Source organism: Chionomys nivalis, chromosome 4 (assembly GCF_950005125.1).
Source record: "Chionomys nivalis chromosome 4, mChiNiv1.1, whole genome shotgun sequence".
Classification (NCBI taxonomy): domain Eukaryota; kingdom Metazoa; phylum Chordata; class Mammalia; order Rodentia; family Cricetidae; genus Chionomys; species Chionomys nivalis.
In genome coordinates this window covers 64,579,427-64,593,454 of record NC_080089.1, presented here as the reverse complement: position 1 = coordinate 64,593,454, position 14,028 = coordinate 64,579,427, and the positions used below count along the sequence as shown (strand labels likewise).

General features: G+C 39.3%; 1 protein-coding gene and 1 pseudogene across 1 annotated transcript in view; both read right to left on the bottom strand.

The window, feature by feature from the left end:
* Positions 1 to 284: 284 nt before the first annotated feature.
* On the bottom strand, positions 285 to 374 carry LOC130874077 (U6 spliceosomal RNA; annotated as a pseudogene).
* A 2,806-nt stretch (positions 375 to 3,180) lies between these two features.
* Positions 3,181 to 14,028, bottom strand: part of Clpx (caseinolytic mitochondrial matrix peptidase chaperone subunit X) — a 40,874-nt gene continuing 30,026 nt past the window's right edge. Inside the window, exons 9-14 of the mRNA XM_057768901.1 lie at positions 13,823 to 13,911; positions 11,670 to 11,834; positions 9,269 to 9,568; positions 7,939 to 8,031; positions 5,122 to 5,228; positions 3,181 to 3,637 (exon numbers count right to left, since the gene is read on the bottom strand). Of these exons, the coding sequence (XP_057624884.1) occupies positions 3,547 to 3,637; positions 5,122 to 5,228; positions 7,939 to 8,031; positions 9,269 to 9,568; positions 11,670 to 11,834; positions 13,823 to 13,911 (845 nt within the window). The 3' untranslated portion in view covers positions 3,181 to 3,546. The remainder of the gene's footprint in view (positions 3,638 to 5,121; positions 5,229 to 7,938; positions 8,032 to 9,268; positions 9,569 to 11,669; positions 11,835 to 13,822; positions 13,912 to 14,028) is intronic.

Genomic DNA, 14,028 nt, shown 5'->3' with positions numbered 1-14,028 from the left:
AAGGAGTCGCGGCTTTCTTAGAGGGGCCGGAGCTTCCAACCGAACAGGTGTCATATCAGGTTTTTTGGTTGTTTGCTTTTTGTTTTTTTGAGACAAGGATTCTCTGTGAAACACTGGTTGACCTGGAACTCACTCTGTAGACCAAGCTGGCATCCAACCATCTGCTTCTGCCTCCCTAGTGTTGGGATTAAAAGGCGTGAGCCACCACTGCCTGGTTCCAGGTTGTTAAAGCTTAACAATGAAAAACAACAGTGGTTATAAGCCAGATGCTGGGCGTGAGAATGTTAAATGGGCATCTTTTCTTTTTTTTTAAGGGGCCATGCTAATCATCTCTGTATCGTTCCAATTTTAGGCAGAAACAGGTGGATCTCTGTGAGTTAAAGGCCAGCCTGGTTTACGGAGCGACTTCAAGAACAGACTCCGTAGCTGGGGTAAACCCTGTCTCGCAAAAAAAAAAAAAAAAAAAAAAAAAAAAGTGATAGGTTTGTTTTTGTTTTTTTTGTTTGTTTGTTTTGAAAGTGGAGTCACCTGCTTGAGTCACCTGCTCCTGCCACTGCTGCCACCACCCAGGGAGAAGGAGCGCAGGTGTGAGAGAACAGTCCACTATCTGACACTGACAGTCAACAACACTCGAAAGCCAAATGGAGCTCTGTGGACACATCACGGGCTGTTCTCTAGCCATTTAGGGGAGGACAGGGCACTTTTAATATAATGACTTCTTGCACCATTTTGCCTGGTGAACTAGGCTGTCAACACTGATGTATTCCACTTTTTTTTTTTTTTTTTTTGGTTTTTCGAGACAGGGTTTCTCTGTGGTTTTGGAGCCTGTCCTGGAACTAGCTCTTGTAGACCAGGCTGGTCTCGAACTCGCAGAGATCCGCCTGCCTCTGCCTCCCGAGTGCTGGGATTAGAGGCGTGCGCCACCACCGCCTTTTTATGCCTTCTGTTGTGATGTCAAACATAGTAAAGGCCTTCAGTCATGCTTTGGGATTTCATTATCTTCTCCCTCTACCCCCCCCCCCCGCGCCCCCGTTTCTCTGTTAACAGTCCTGACTGCCTGGCTGTCCTGGAACTCGCTTTGTAGATCAGGCTGGCTTTGAACTCGTCACCACCGTCCCAGGACAGTCTGTGGCTATGTACAGTGAGTCTCCAAAAAAGTTAACCATTAACTTTTAAGTAACAAAGAAGTAGCTTACTCTTCTGATATAGTTCAGAGCTATGTAGAAAGACCCTGCCTCAGCCGGGCGGTGGTGGCGCACGCCTTTAATCCCAGCACTTGGGAGGCAGAGGCAGGCGGATCTCTGTGAGTTCGAGGCCAGCCTGGTCTACAAGAGCTAGTTCCAGGACAGGAACCAAAAAAGCTACGGAGAAACCCTGTCCGAAAATCAAAAAAAAAAAAAAAAAAAAAAGAAAGAAAGAAAGAAAGACCCTGCCTCAAAAACAAAAGACCAGCCGGCTGGGGTGGAGGGGGGTGGGATGGTGCATGCCTTTAATCCCAGCACTTGGGGATATCTAGGCCAGCCTGGTCTAAAGAGTGAGTTCCAGGACAGCCAAGGCTACATAGAGAAACTCTGTCTCAAAACAAAGGAAAGGAAAAACAAAGAGAGAGAAAAAACCCAAAAGGCAAATCCGGCTGCTTGGCACTGCTGACGCCGTATCACTGTCCACCACACGAACACCACTACTGTAGCTTCTGTTTGATGGAGTGGGGCTGGTTTATTGAGACAGGGTTTCTCTGTGTAGCCCAGCTGTCCTGGAACTTGCTCTGTAGACCAGCCAGGCCGGAAGCTCAGAGATCCACCTGCCTTTGCCTTCACTGCTCGGCATCACAGTAGCTTTTATTGATCTTTCTGTTTATCCAGGTGCCAACACCTAAATTCCAGGATAAATCATAATTGTATGTGGCTGTGTTTGTCTCGTAGTCCATTTTTGGAGGATTTATATATATATATATATATATATTTAGAAACTGCCAATTTTTACTCTTAAAAATGGAAGTGATGCTTATAAGGGAAGAATATTAAAATTATAGTACAAAAGACTTGATGAGACCCAAAACCATTACTATGGAAAGCAGGGACATCTGTTCCTTACTGCAGCTACCAGGCTGAAATATCTGCAAAATCCAATGTGTGGCCCATCCTACCTCTGTCATATCAAGAAACTTCACATCCCTTATATCACGGAAAACCCAAGTCTTCATGGGATTTAGACTTTAAGTGCAATGTGTGTTTCCTAGGGGAAAAGCTGGTGAAAACACTCTAAAGCCAAAAACCAAAAAAATGAATACTTACAGATACTGTGATGTAAAGAACTTCAATAAGATTGAACTGAAGGAATGTTATAAAAACTTGTAACATTTTGGAAGAAAAGCATACTTAATTATGGACTCAGATGCAATTTTCATTTCAGTCTACCTCATACCTGTGTCTTAGTTTTGCCCTATAATACAAAGTAATAATTTATATGTCAGTGAGGACACTGACTAATGATAAAACATAAGATTTTCTTTATGTTTTGTACAGTCAAAAAACTGACAGACATCTAGCACCTATAGACAAAAGACCAATTCAGTACTTTAGAAAAAGTGTACACTATTAAGGCATTTTATTTAGTCTGGTACATGGCTGACACAGCATGCTACCTAAATAATTAGTTGTCTATATTCTTCTAATATTTAAATCAGACTACCAATTCTATCTACTCACTGATGGTACTAAAAATGGTTCAAGATGGCAAATAAGCCAGACAAGTTATCAAGAGAATAGATCTTTTTTATGCTATTGGTTGGGAAATCAATGTCATACACTAGCTGAAAAGAGTAAGAAAATAGACATGCCATCAAAATGTGGATTTTCAAGGTATTTTTCCATATCTGAAAACTACCTGGTCCAGGCTTTTTTTTAAAATAAAAATTCTAGCCGGGTGATGGTGGCGCACGCCTTTAATCCCAGCACTCGGGAGGCAGAGGCAGGCGGATCTCTGTGAGTTCGAGACCAGCCTGGTCTACAAGAGCTAGTTCCAGGCTCCAAAGCCACAGCGAAACCCTGTCTCGAAAAACCATAAATAAATAAATAAATAAATAAATAAATAAATAAATAAATAAATAAATGAAAATTCTAATATTTCCAGAGAATGTGGGTAGAAAAAAAGTAATACTAAAGAATGGAATGCCAATACTCAACTTTAAAGAATTTATTTTCTCATTTGTAGAGTAACATTATTGTAAAATCCACAGTTATTGCAACACCTGCATTGCTTAAAAGAATTCCTAAGAATTTTGTTAAAGCATATTTTTAAAAACAGAGCCAAAATAATGTACATTTTTATCTCTAAACATTGTGTCATTAAAGTCCATGTACTGTCTTCTGTATAAATCAATGTGATGTTACAATAATATACATGATCGGATTCTTATCTTAAAGGCTTTCTGACCATGTATGATATCCAAGATAGAGTCAATGCCTTTAATGCAAGACTGCAGAAACTGTTATGACCCTAAACAAAACAAAGGAAAGCTGTATGTACAGGCAGGAGTCTGACAGCTTAGCTGTTTGCAGCATCCGCTTGGCGAGGCCATCCATCCTCCTCAACTCCAGAGTCATACTCCTCTTCAGAGGACTCTTTCGACGGAGCCCTGCAATGAAAAACCATGTTTGTTTTCCAACAAATTGGAGGTGGATATGATTTCTAGACTCAGAATAGTAAACTAATCTTCACAGCTAAATAACCTCTCAAAACAGAAAACAAGAAGAACTTTTTTGTTGTTTGGTTTTTGTTTTTTGAGACAGGGTTTCTCTGTGTGTAGCTTTGGAGTCTGTCCTGGGTACAGCAGGCTGTCCTCAAAGAAGACAGCTAAGAAAAGCATTTTTAATATTAGGATTGTTTAGTGGTAAAATAAGGGATTTTTAGTCATAAAAGAGTTCATTGATTTCTCTAATCAAACTAGTACAGAAATACACTGCAACTTATGAACCAAATCCAGCCCACTGTCTGCTTTGTAAACTGGGGTTTACTGGGATACTGACATATTAATTCATTTATGTGTTGTGTATGACTGCTTCTGTGCTGGGGGCAGTTTTGAGCAGCTGTAGTATAGAAAGTATGGCTCTGAAGAATTTGAGAAAGTCTGCTGACTCCTAGAATACATAAAACAATAACGGTCAGATCTGTTGACAGGTATGACACTGAGGGAAAATAAATTTTGTGAACAAAGGTTTGGTCATGTAAAAGCTATTAGAAAGAGCTGAATGTGCTGGTACATACCAGCAACCTCAGCACTCAGGAGTTCAAGCCTATTCCTAGCTACTTAGTGACTTCAAGGCTAGGCTGTGTCCAAACAATAAACACATGGGGCAAGCCATGAAAAAAGTCATTCATCAATTAGAAAATTAGCACCAAATACCCAAAGTCAGGTTTTTGGTTTGTTTGGGGTTTTTTTGTTTGTTTGTTTGTTTGTTTGTTTGTTTGTTTTATGAGACAAGATTTCTCTATGTAACCCTGGCTGTCTTGGAACTCATTCTGTAGACCAGGCTGGCCTCAAGCCCAGAGATCTTCCTACGTCTGCCTCCTTGGTTTTGTTTTTAGACAGTGTCTCATGATGAAATCCAGCTTAGCCTCAAATTCATAGTGTGGATGGTGATAAAATGCTGGCATTACAAGTATTCCCCTTCACACACAGAAACATGGATATCTCTTTTGTATACTGTTGTTGCAGAAAAAGGAGAGGTGGGGCTGGAGGATTGGCTGAGTGGTTAAAAGCAATGACTGCTCTTCCACGGGTCTGGGTTCAATTCCCAGCATCCACATGGTGGCTCACAACCATAACTGTAGTGCCACGGAATCAGACGCCCTCTTCTGGTGCACAAATGTACAAATCAGACAAAGCACGCATGTACATAAAGCACATTAAAAAAAAGGTAGAGGCTAATTTTGAAGATCAGTTTTCAAAATGACTCACAAAATTGCTTTATATATAATTTTAGATTTTTCTTATAGAAAATTCATGAGATTATTAATTCCTTAAAAAATAAGTTACCCAGGTTTTCAATAACAGAATAATAAACTCAAGCAGTAAAGGCCTTAACTTTTAGCTCTATGCTGACTGAGAGTATGTTTTACCGAATGTATCCTGGTTCCTTTTTCCCTTCTACTACTTCCTTGTCAACTTCCACACATACAATGTCAGAATTAGGAACTTCAAACATTGGTTCTAGTAACAGCTTTTCCTAAAGAGAGAAAAGGTAATAAATTAGGAAGAAAATTGTATGCAAAACATTTCAACTTTAATCAATGTAAAAGCCTTCATATTTGTTATATTAAAATAGCTTCTAATTACATTCAAGTCATTTTATAAATAAGTCAGCTGCCTACTGTTCTGCCTATCTAGGCAACATGCACAAACAAAGCCTGTAGTTTCAGACTCATTGCTGCCTGGCATACCTGGCCTTTCCTATGCCTGAGGCAGTCAACTCATAATCCTCACTTTTCTGTCAATCTTAAAATCACTTCTACCAAGTTCTTGATTTCAAACTCTGATTCAAATGAACACTTGCCTCAAGTATAGCATTAGCCCTTAAGAAGGCTTTAGAAATCTAGTTTTTCCTATAGATAGGGGTGAAGGGAATTGCTGGCACATCAAATTTTTCAGGCATGTCAACTAAATAACCTGTTCTTCTAATTTGGATGTCTATGTCTGTCCTCAGGAATACCGTAAACAGCAGGACCTCACCAGAGGGTAGACTGTCAAACTGCTTGTGGTAAAAGCATAGCTATACAATTGAAGTCACACTGAGATGAAGATGGGACAAGAGTAAAATTCTTAACAGGGAAGATAATCCTATACTTGCTTTGGGAGAAGACAGTGAAATGTGATCCATCTAGATCTGAGAAACAGGACAGAGAAGTTTAAAGATAGGAACTGGGGGACGGTGGTGGCGCGTAATCCCTGCGCTCAGGAGGCAGAGACAGGCGGATCTCTGTGAGTTCAAGGCCAGCCTAGTCTACAAGAGCTAGTTCTGGGACAGATACCAAAGCTACAGAGAAACTTTGTCTCAAAATAAAAAAAAATAAAAAATAAAAAAAAAAAGAGGAATCAGTTGTATCAGGAAGTCTGTGTCCTACCTAGGGTCTCTAAAAGCAGCTCATAGCACACTGAAGCAGAGGAGCTAAGATGGAGATTTCAAAAGGTCAAAGGCTATTTGTAACCCCAGACACAGGAGTTCAAGGCCATACATGGCTGCCAGTTTGAGGCCAGCCTGGGAGGCCTTGCTCTCCATATGCACCTACAAACAAGAATTTTTCACATTCTCCTAATGATTTTTTTTTTTTTTAAGATAGGTTGTCTTTACTTAGTCTTGGCTGTCTTACAACTCATTATATTGACCATGCTGGCCTCAGATTCACACAGCTCTGCCTACCTCTGTCCCCAAGTACTAGAAGAGGTATGTACTACCATACCCAGCTGATTCATATTTTCTGTATTTCTTCAATTATAGTGTGTGTGCCCTTATTTGCAAACACCTTAAACTTCAAGGCTTTAAGAGTACTTTTTGTTTACAATTTTGGGTCGATATTTTCTCTCTTTTTTGAGACTGTGTCATGGTGTCTGCAATGGGGATTTCAATGGAAGTCTCATGCACATGTATTATGTTCCGGTTTCAATCTAAGCAATGGCTTAGATTCAATCAAAGCATCCTCAGTAATATTCAGTTCACATTACAGAGAGATAAAAGATAAATGAAAACCAGCTAGTCCTTGGCGATCTTTTCCTAATACAGTCACATATCATAACAGCCATTATTAATCTTCCCAGAATCAGAATTGTGTAACGAAATAGAACCAATGCCTATTTCATAGATGAGTTCAAGAAAGTTAAGTAAACAGACTCAGAAACAAGGCAAGAGGATTGACGATACTCTGGCCTTGAACTCACTATATAACTGAGAATGCATGATTCTCCTGCCTTCACCTCCTGAGTATTAGCTTTACAAATTTGACCCACCACGTCTACCTATATGATGCTGGGACTACAACTGAGGGCTTCGTGCATTTTAGCAAGCACTCTGCCTACTGAACTATATCTCAAGCCCAAATTAAGTGTGTGCACACACGTGTGTGTGTTGTCCTACTTCATGTAAGCTAAATACATTTACAAAATAATTGAATCCAGTATTTCATGCATGCTAAATACATTCGTACAATTTAGCCACACTTATCAGTCATAAAATACCTTTTTCTGGGAGGTGAAGCAAAATAAAAACTGTGACTACCCCATCCGTCCTCCACAAAAGAAAATCATAAAAATAAAAAATCTTTAGGGCAGATCTCTATACTACTTCCAGAAGAAAAACAGGAAAGCTTAATAGCCTCAAGACCTGGACAAAGGGTATGGGGAGATCTCAGTGAATAAAGTACTTCTTTGCAAATATAAGGAACTGAGTTCAGATCCCCAACACCCACATAAAAGTTGAGTGGGTGCGGCAGCCTGTCTATAACCTTAGGGCCTGGAAGCAGAGAAAGCAGATTCCTAAGACAAGCTGGCCAGCTACACTATCCAAGTTGGCAAGATCTAGGTTCAGCAAAGAAACCAATTCTCAGTAAAGAAAATGGAAAGTGATTAGGGAAGACACCTGTAGGGGTATGGTGGTGCATGCCTTTAATCCCAGCACTTGGGAGGAGAAGCAGGCACATCTTTGTGAGTTTGAGGCCTGCCTGGTCGACAAAGTGAATTTCAGGACAGTCAAAGCTACATAGTGAGACCTAGTCTCAACACCTACCCACCCCACCAAAGGGAAGATACCTAACATCAACCTCTGGCATCCTTGCATATGCATCTGCATACTGGGGAAACACACACACACACGTTCGCAACTGCAAAACAAAACATCAAATCAATAATAATCGGGGGGGGGTGTTAATTTTATAACTCCAACTTACCATTATGGACCGAAGACCTCGTGCACCTGTTTTTCGTTCCAGTGCCAATCTAGCTATGGCTTTCAAAGCATCCTCAGTAACATTCAGTTCACACTACAGATGGATAAAAGAAAGATAAATGAAAACTTAAGCTAGTCCTTGGCGATCTTTTTCTAATACAGTCACATAATAATTGATCTACTAACTGTGGTGATCATTATTAATCTTCCAGATTCAGAGATTTTTATAGATAGAACAAATGACTATTCACAGATAAACAAGCTCCAGAAACTGAGATTCAGGAAAGAGGCAAGAGATAGAGGCTAAGCTGGTGTAGTCTATCTGACAGACCTTCCTACCCCTTGCAGATTAGACGATCACTGTCACTAACGACCTCATTACAAATGGTCACTGCTCCCTCAATTTCTGCTTTTTACTGTAGTGATAAAGCCTGACTGGAGACAGGGCCTTGTCCTCTACTCTGAGCTATTTCCCCAGCCGTCTAACTGTATTTTAACAAGTGCAACATTATAACCCTGCATTTAAAAAAGGCAAAACTTCAGACAAGTCTGTCCTTTCTCATGATGTTTTAGAATGTCATTCTCGCTGAGCAGTGGTGACACATGATTTTAATCCCAGCACTCAGACGGCAGAAGTAGGCAGATCTCTGAGTTTGAGGCCAGCCTGGTCTACAAAGTGAGTTCGAGGACAGACAGGGCAGTTATACAGAGATGCCCTATCTCAAAAAACAGCAAAACAAACCCCACCAAAACAAACAAAAAAAACCATAGAATGTCATCCTCATTAAATTGTACCTAATAAATTAACCTATGGTAGTAGTATCACTATTATGAGTCACAAGTTTGTTCCTTGGGCGGCACTGGAGCTCAGTGGTAACGTGCTTACATGGAAATGGACAGAAAACTTCTATTTAGAGATGCTAAGTTCATAAAGTTGAAAATATTTTTAATCTGGTTGGATAAGCTGGCCAGAGTGACCTCCGTGTTTGGATGTAAGAACTAATTAATTTACTTAGGCAAAACATAGAACAATATATACATAGTCCGTGAACCGCAACTCTATAAGGACAATTCTGTGCACGTGGCCTGCAGAGGCTGAGCTAGACTGACACTTCTCTATCTTTGTAATTTTATGCTTCAATGGTCATTTAATTCAGAAAAATAAAAACAACTCTAACTCTCAAATGCTGGATGTAACACACTATGCCTTCCTACATCTATACTAAGTGAAGAGCAGGCTACTATTCCAGATGAGCAAGGATCTCTTAATATATGGGTTATTGTAATAGAATTCTAATATGAAAAAACATAAAGGAAAAATAAAACCTTACCTTATCCATGCTGAATAAGGCCTGATATTGAGGAATAACTGCATTACGTGGCTCTGTGAGTATTTGTACAAGTGTCTTCTCATCTAGGCTATGTAAAGGAACCACCACAGGTAACCGTCCCACAAACTCAGGTATCATGCCAAACTCAATGAGATCTCTGGCTTCCACATGACGGAGTAACCGATCTTTTTCTTCAATATCTTGATGAGTATTAGATTCTCCACTTCGATTAGCAAGGTCCGCAGCAGCTGCAGCCCTTCTACCTTTTCCCAGATTAGATGGTGTCCCAAATCCAAGATACTATCCAAGAAATGATAGAGATTATAAACAATAGACAGATGTTATGAACGTGCTTTACGTCTGTAAGCCCATATGAAACAGGGCCACAGAGGTTAAGTGCTTTGACCAAGGCTTGCTTCTCTAAGTAGCAAAGTCAGGTCTTAAATTTCCCATTAAATTTACAGCTAAATGAAATAACCTAAATCCAAATAGGTTAAAATTATGTGGCAAATCCTCTTTTGACATGTTAAAGAATCAATTTTAACATTGCATTTAATTCTGCATCTGTCTACCATCAAATCCTTTTTGGAAGTCTGAAGAAGCACTACTATTAATATTACAAGGTCCCTGCCTTTAGTTACAAACACTCAAATACAAGCTTATCTGTTACTATGTTGCTATGGGTTAATGCTCTTGTACACTGTAAAGATCTGTCACTCATACTGGCTTAATAAAACACTGATTGGCCATAGCTAGGCAAAAAGTACCGGCTGGGTAACCAGACTAGGAGAATTCTGGGACACAGAGACGCAGTCAATAGCCAGATATAGTTACCAGTCAGACTTAGAGGAATCAAGAGTATGCCTTATTGAGAAAAGGTACCAAGCCACACCGTTAAACATAGATAGGAGTAAAAACTAGCTAGTAATAAGCCTGGGCAATAAGCCAAACAGTTTATAATTAATATAACCCTCTGTGTGTTTACTTGGGACTGAAAGCTTTGGGACCAGGTGGGACAGAAACTTCCATCAACACAATGTTTCTCACACACAAAGGAAATAAAGGATCCTCTGTTAACTTATGTAGAATTAAACAGCAAGAAATAAATTGGCTAAAATAAGGACCTAACTGTATCCATGCTGAATGAGAACTGATTACATAACTCAGTACCTGTGACCAGAGTGTAGGCTATGCAACCACTACTTAAAACTACCACACGAACAGGAGAATTCTGGGAAGGAGAAAGCCCATTCCTCCCCAGTCCTGTCCAGACACCGAAGAAGTAGGATGTGACCTGCCTTGCTGAAAAAGGTACTGAGCCATGTGGCTAACATATACTAGAATAACGGACTAATATAAGTTATAAGATCTAATATGAAGCCTGAGCGAATGAGCCAATTGGTTTATAACTTAAAAAAAAAAAAAAAACAGCACAGTAAGAGTTCAAGGACAACTTAAAGCAACTGTTAGAAAGCACATCTACAATACACTCACTTAGGAATGTTATGTAGAGTGCTGGTGGCTACTAGATAAAACACAAAAGCATAAAAACACAGGTATGTTCTGGGTTCTTTGCCATCCACCATATTACCATGGCATTTTACTGTAACCCATTGACTACTTGGTGCTAGATGTACACCCTGAAATCCAAGCCCCATTAAAATCATGGCGTATAAGAAAGTTTTATAAGAAACATCAATAGAACTCAGTAAATCACAATCCTTCTTACTCCCTCTAAGTTCTTCCTTCTATTTGGAAAAACCAGTGGTAATTTATGATAAACTATATGGGCAATGAGACAAGCAGTTCACTGGGTCCTAGTCCATTTGTTCTTCCTGCAGCTAATCTCAAATGGTATGATACTCCTTAGACAAAATATAAAATTAAACTCATTCAGACAGGGTCCCACTATATCATCTAGGCTGATCCAGAATTTACTGAGTAGATCAGGCTTGCCTTAAAATCACAATGATCTTCCTGCTTTGGCTTCCCAAGTACCGGATAAAAAGCCAGCACCAGCTGGGCGGTGGTGGCGCACGCCTTTAATCCCAGCACTCGGGAGGCAGAGGCAGGCAGATCTCTGGGAGTTCGAGGCCAGCCTGGTCTACAAGAGCTAGTCCCGGGACAGGCACCAAAGCTAAAGAGAAACCCTGTCTCGAAAAACCAAAAAAAAAAAAAAAAAAAGCCAGCACCATCATGCAAAGCTAATTCATAAGTATTTGGGAACCTTATTACTTATTACTATAAATTCAAACCATTAGGGATATACATTAGAACTTTCTAAGAATCCAATGACTATTAACCAGTAGACACGAGGACTGAAGCTAGTGTCCTAGTGTCTGTCCTGTGAAACTTTACCATCTCATGCAGAATTTCAAAGGAAAAGCTCAGAAATACTTACTTTTTCATTTTTCCTCCTGCTGATGATTCTGTCTAAGCCATTGAAAGCACCAGATGCCACAAACAGAACATTTGTTGTATCAACTTGAACTGTTTCTCCGCGTAGTTTTCGAGAATTTTTTTCTGGGACATTGACTATTGTGCCTTCTAGAAGTTTCAGTAAACCCTGATGATGAATGAATTATAGCATTACCATAAAAAGACATTATTATACATCAAGAATAGGATTCAATGGGAGAAAATAATACATGTTTATGGCCAATGAGCATACCTAACAAAAACTCCCACATTTATAAAATAAAATAAAAACCAAAATAAAAATCAACTGCACTTATCACTTTGGTACTTCACGAATGAATTGCAATTCAGGAAACAATCATCTAAGGAAGTTGAGTTTGATGGTAAAGCCTTCCTTTCCCCATCCCACCCCCCATCCTCATGTCACTGTAGCCCAGGCTGGTCTCAAACAGTGATCCTCTTGCCTCAGTCTCTCCAAGTGCTGGATTACAGGCAAGAGCCATCATACCTAGCTTGATAGTAAACTCTTAATACAGACAGAATGGGGTTCTGAAAAATGGTAATAAAACAGGGCAAATAGTCAAAAATGAAACAGTAGATCTTTCACATAAATTCTTTAATTCTAACTTAATTCTTTTTTTCTTTCTTTTTCTTTTTTTCTTTTTTGGTTTTGCTTTGTTTTATTTTTCGAGACAAGGTTTCTCAGTAGCCGTGGAGCCAGTCCTGGAACTCGCTCCCAATTTTTTTTTTCCTGATTTGGGATAAAGACTAAATTTAGACTTGTAAAAATTGAGTGTCACTTTTAAAATTTTTGTTATTGAAGGCAAGTTCTAGATCATAGACAGAAAGATTTATATTTATTTATTATGTATACAGTGTTCTGCCTACATGTTTGCCTGTAAGTCAGAAGAGGGTATCAGATCCTATTAGAAATGATTTTGAGCCATCATCTGGTTGCTGAAATTTGAACTCAAGGCCTCTAGAAGAACAGTCAGTACTCTTAACTTCTGAGCCATCTTTCCAGCCCAAATTCTAATTTAATTCTATAGTCAACTTTGTGAGTCTATTTTGAGATGGCTTCATAAAAAAATTAGCCATGACATTCAATAATTCCGTGTCTGTCAAAAAATCTGGTTTGTCACAGCTAATTGCCATTAGAGATTAAGCTTATCAAGGTGGCCAATAGATCACTGTGACTTTAATTATGATTCTACAAAAAATGAAATGTTATTTTATACCATCTTCTTTTTGAGACAGAGTGTCACTGAGTTCATCTCAAGCTTGCATGTAGACAATGCTGACACTGAACTCCTGATCCTCCTTCCTGTTCCATAAAGGCACAAAGATTACAGATGTGTGTCAACAAATCCACTTTCTTTTCTGTTGTCTCTCCTTCCCTCTGTTTCTTTTGGCACTAGGAACTGAATCCAGGTCCTTGAGCATACAAGGCAAGTCCTTTACCACTGAGCTGTATCTCAGCTTTTATACTAATCATATAATTAAACAGGAAGAATAAGAAACATGGATGGTTTATTCATGTCTAGTCTTCAGTCTTCTAGAAATCTTTAAGAGGACCTTTGAAGAATAAAACTAAAACAAAAACTAAAATATTTTAAATTTCCTAAGAAATGGACTTTCTTTTTTTAAGGTTTATTTAACTTTACTTTATGTGCATTGGTGTGAATGTGTCAGATCCCCTGCAACTGGATCTTCAGACAGTTGTGAGCTGCCATGTGGGTGCTGGGAATTGAACCCTGGTCCTCTGGAAGAGCAGTCAGTGCTCTTAACCACTGAGCCATATCTCCAGCCCCAATGGACTTTCTTATTTAAAATCATTAATAACGTCTTTTTAGGATCTGACCTACTTTAAATAGCATGTAAAGCTTGGTGGCACATGCCTGTAATCCCAGCATTCAGCAGAATGAAACAAGAATACTGCTGCAAATTCAAGGGCAGCCTGGACTACACAGACCTTGTCTCAAAAACCCACATTAAGTAAACAAAGTGGTATATGAAGTTTAGGGCGGGAAAAATAAAACAAAATCTAGTTGAATGTGAAACCAAACGTACAATACTTGGGAAGTTGATGTATTCCCTTCCTTTTAGTGGGCTTGAACAAAATATTCAACTGCTTACTTGCTGAACGCCTTCTCCACCTACATCCCGTAACTGATGAATGCCTGGCACACTGCCAATCTTATCTACTTCATCCAGAAAGACAATTCCTACAATTTAAGGAGGATTCTATTTACAATATGAAAAAGAAAGGCACAAGACAGTCTTAGCTTTAAAAGACCAGATAGCTACAAAGCAAAGTTAGTCAATTTTTTTACACTTAACAT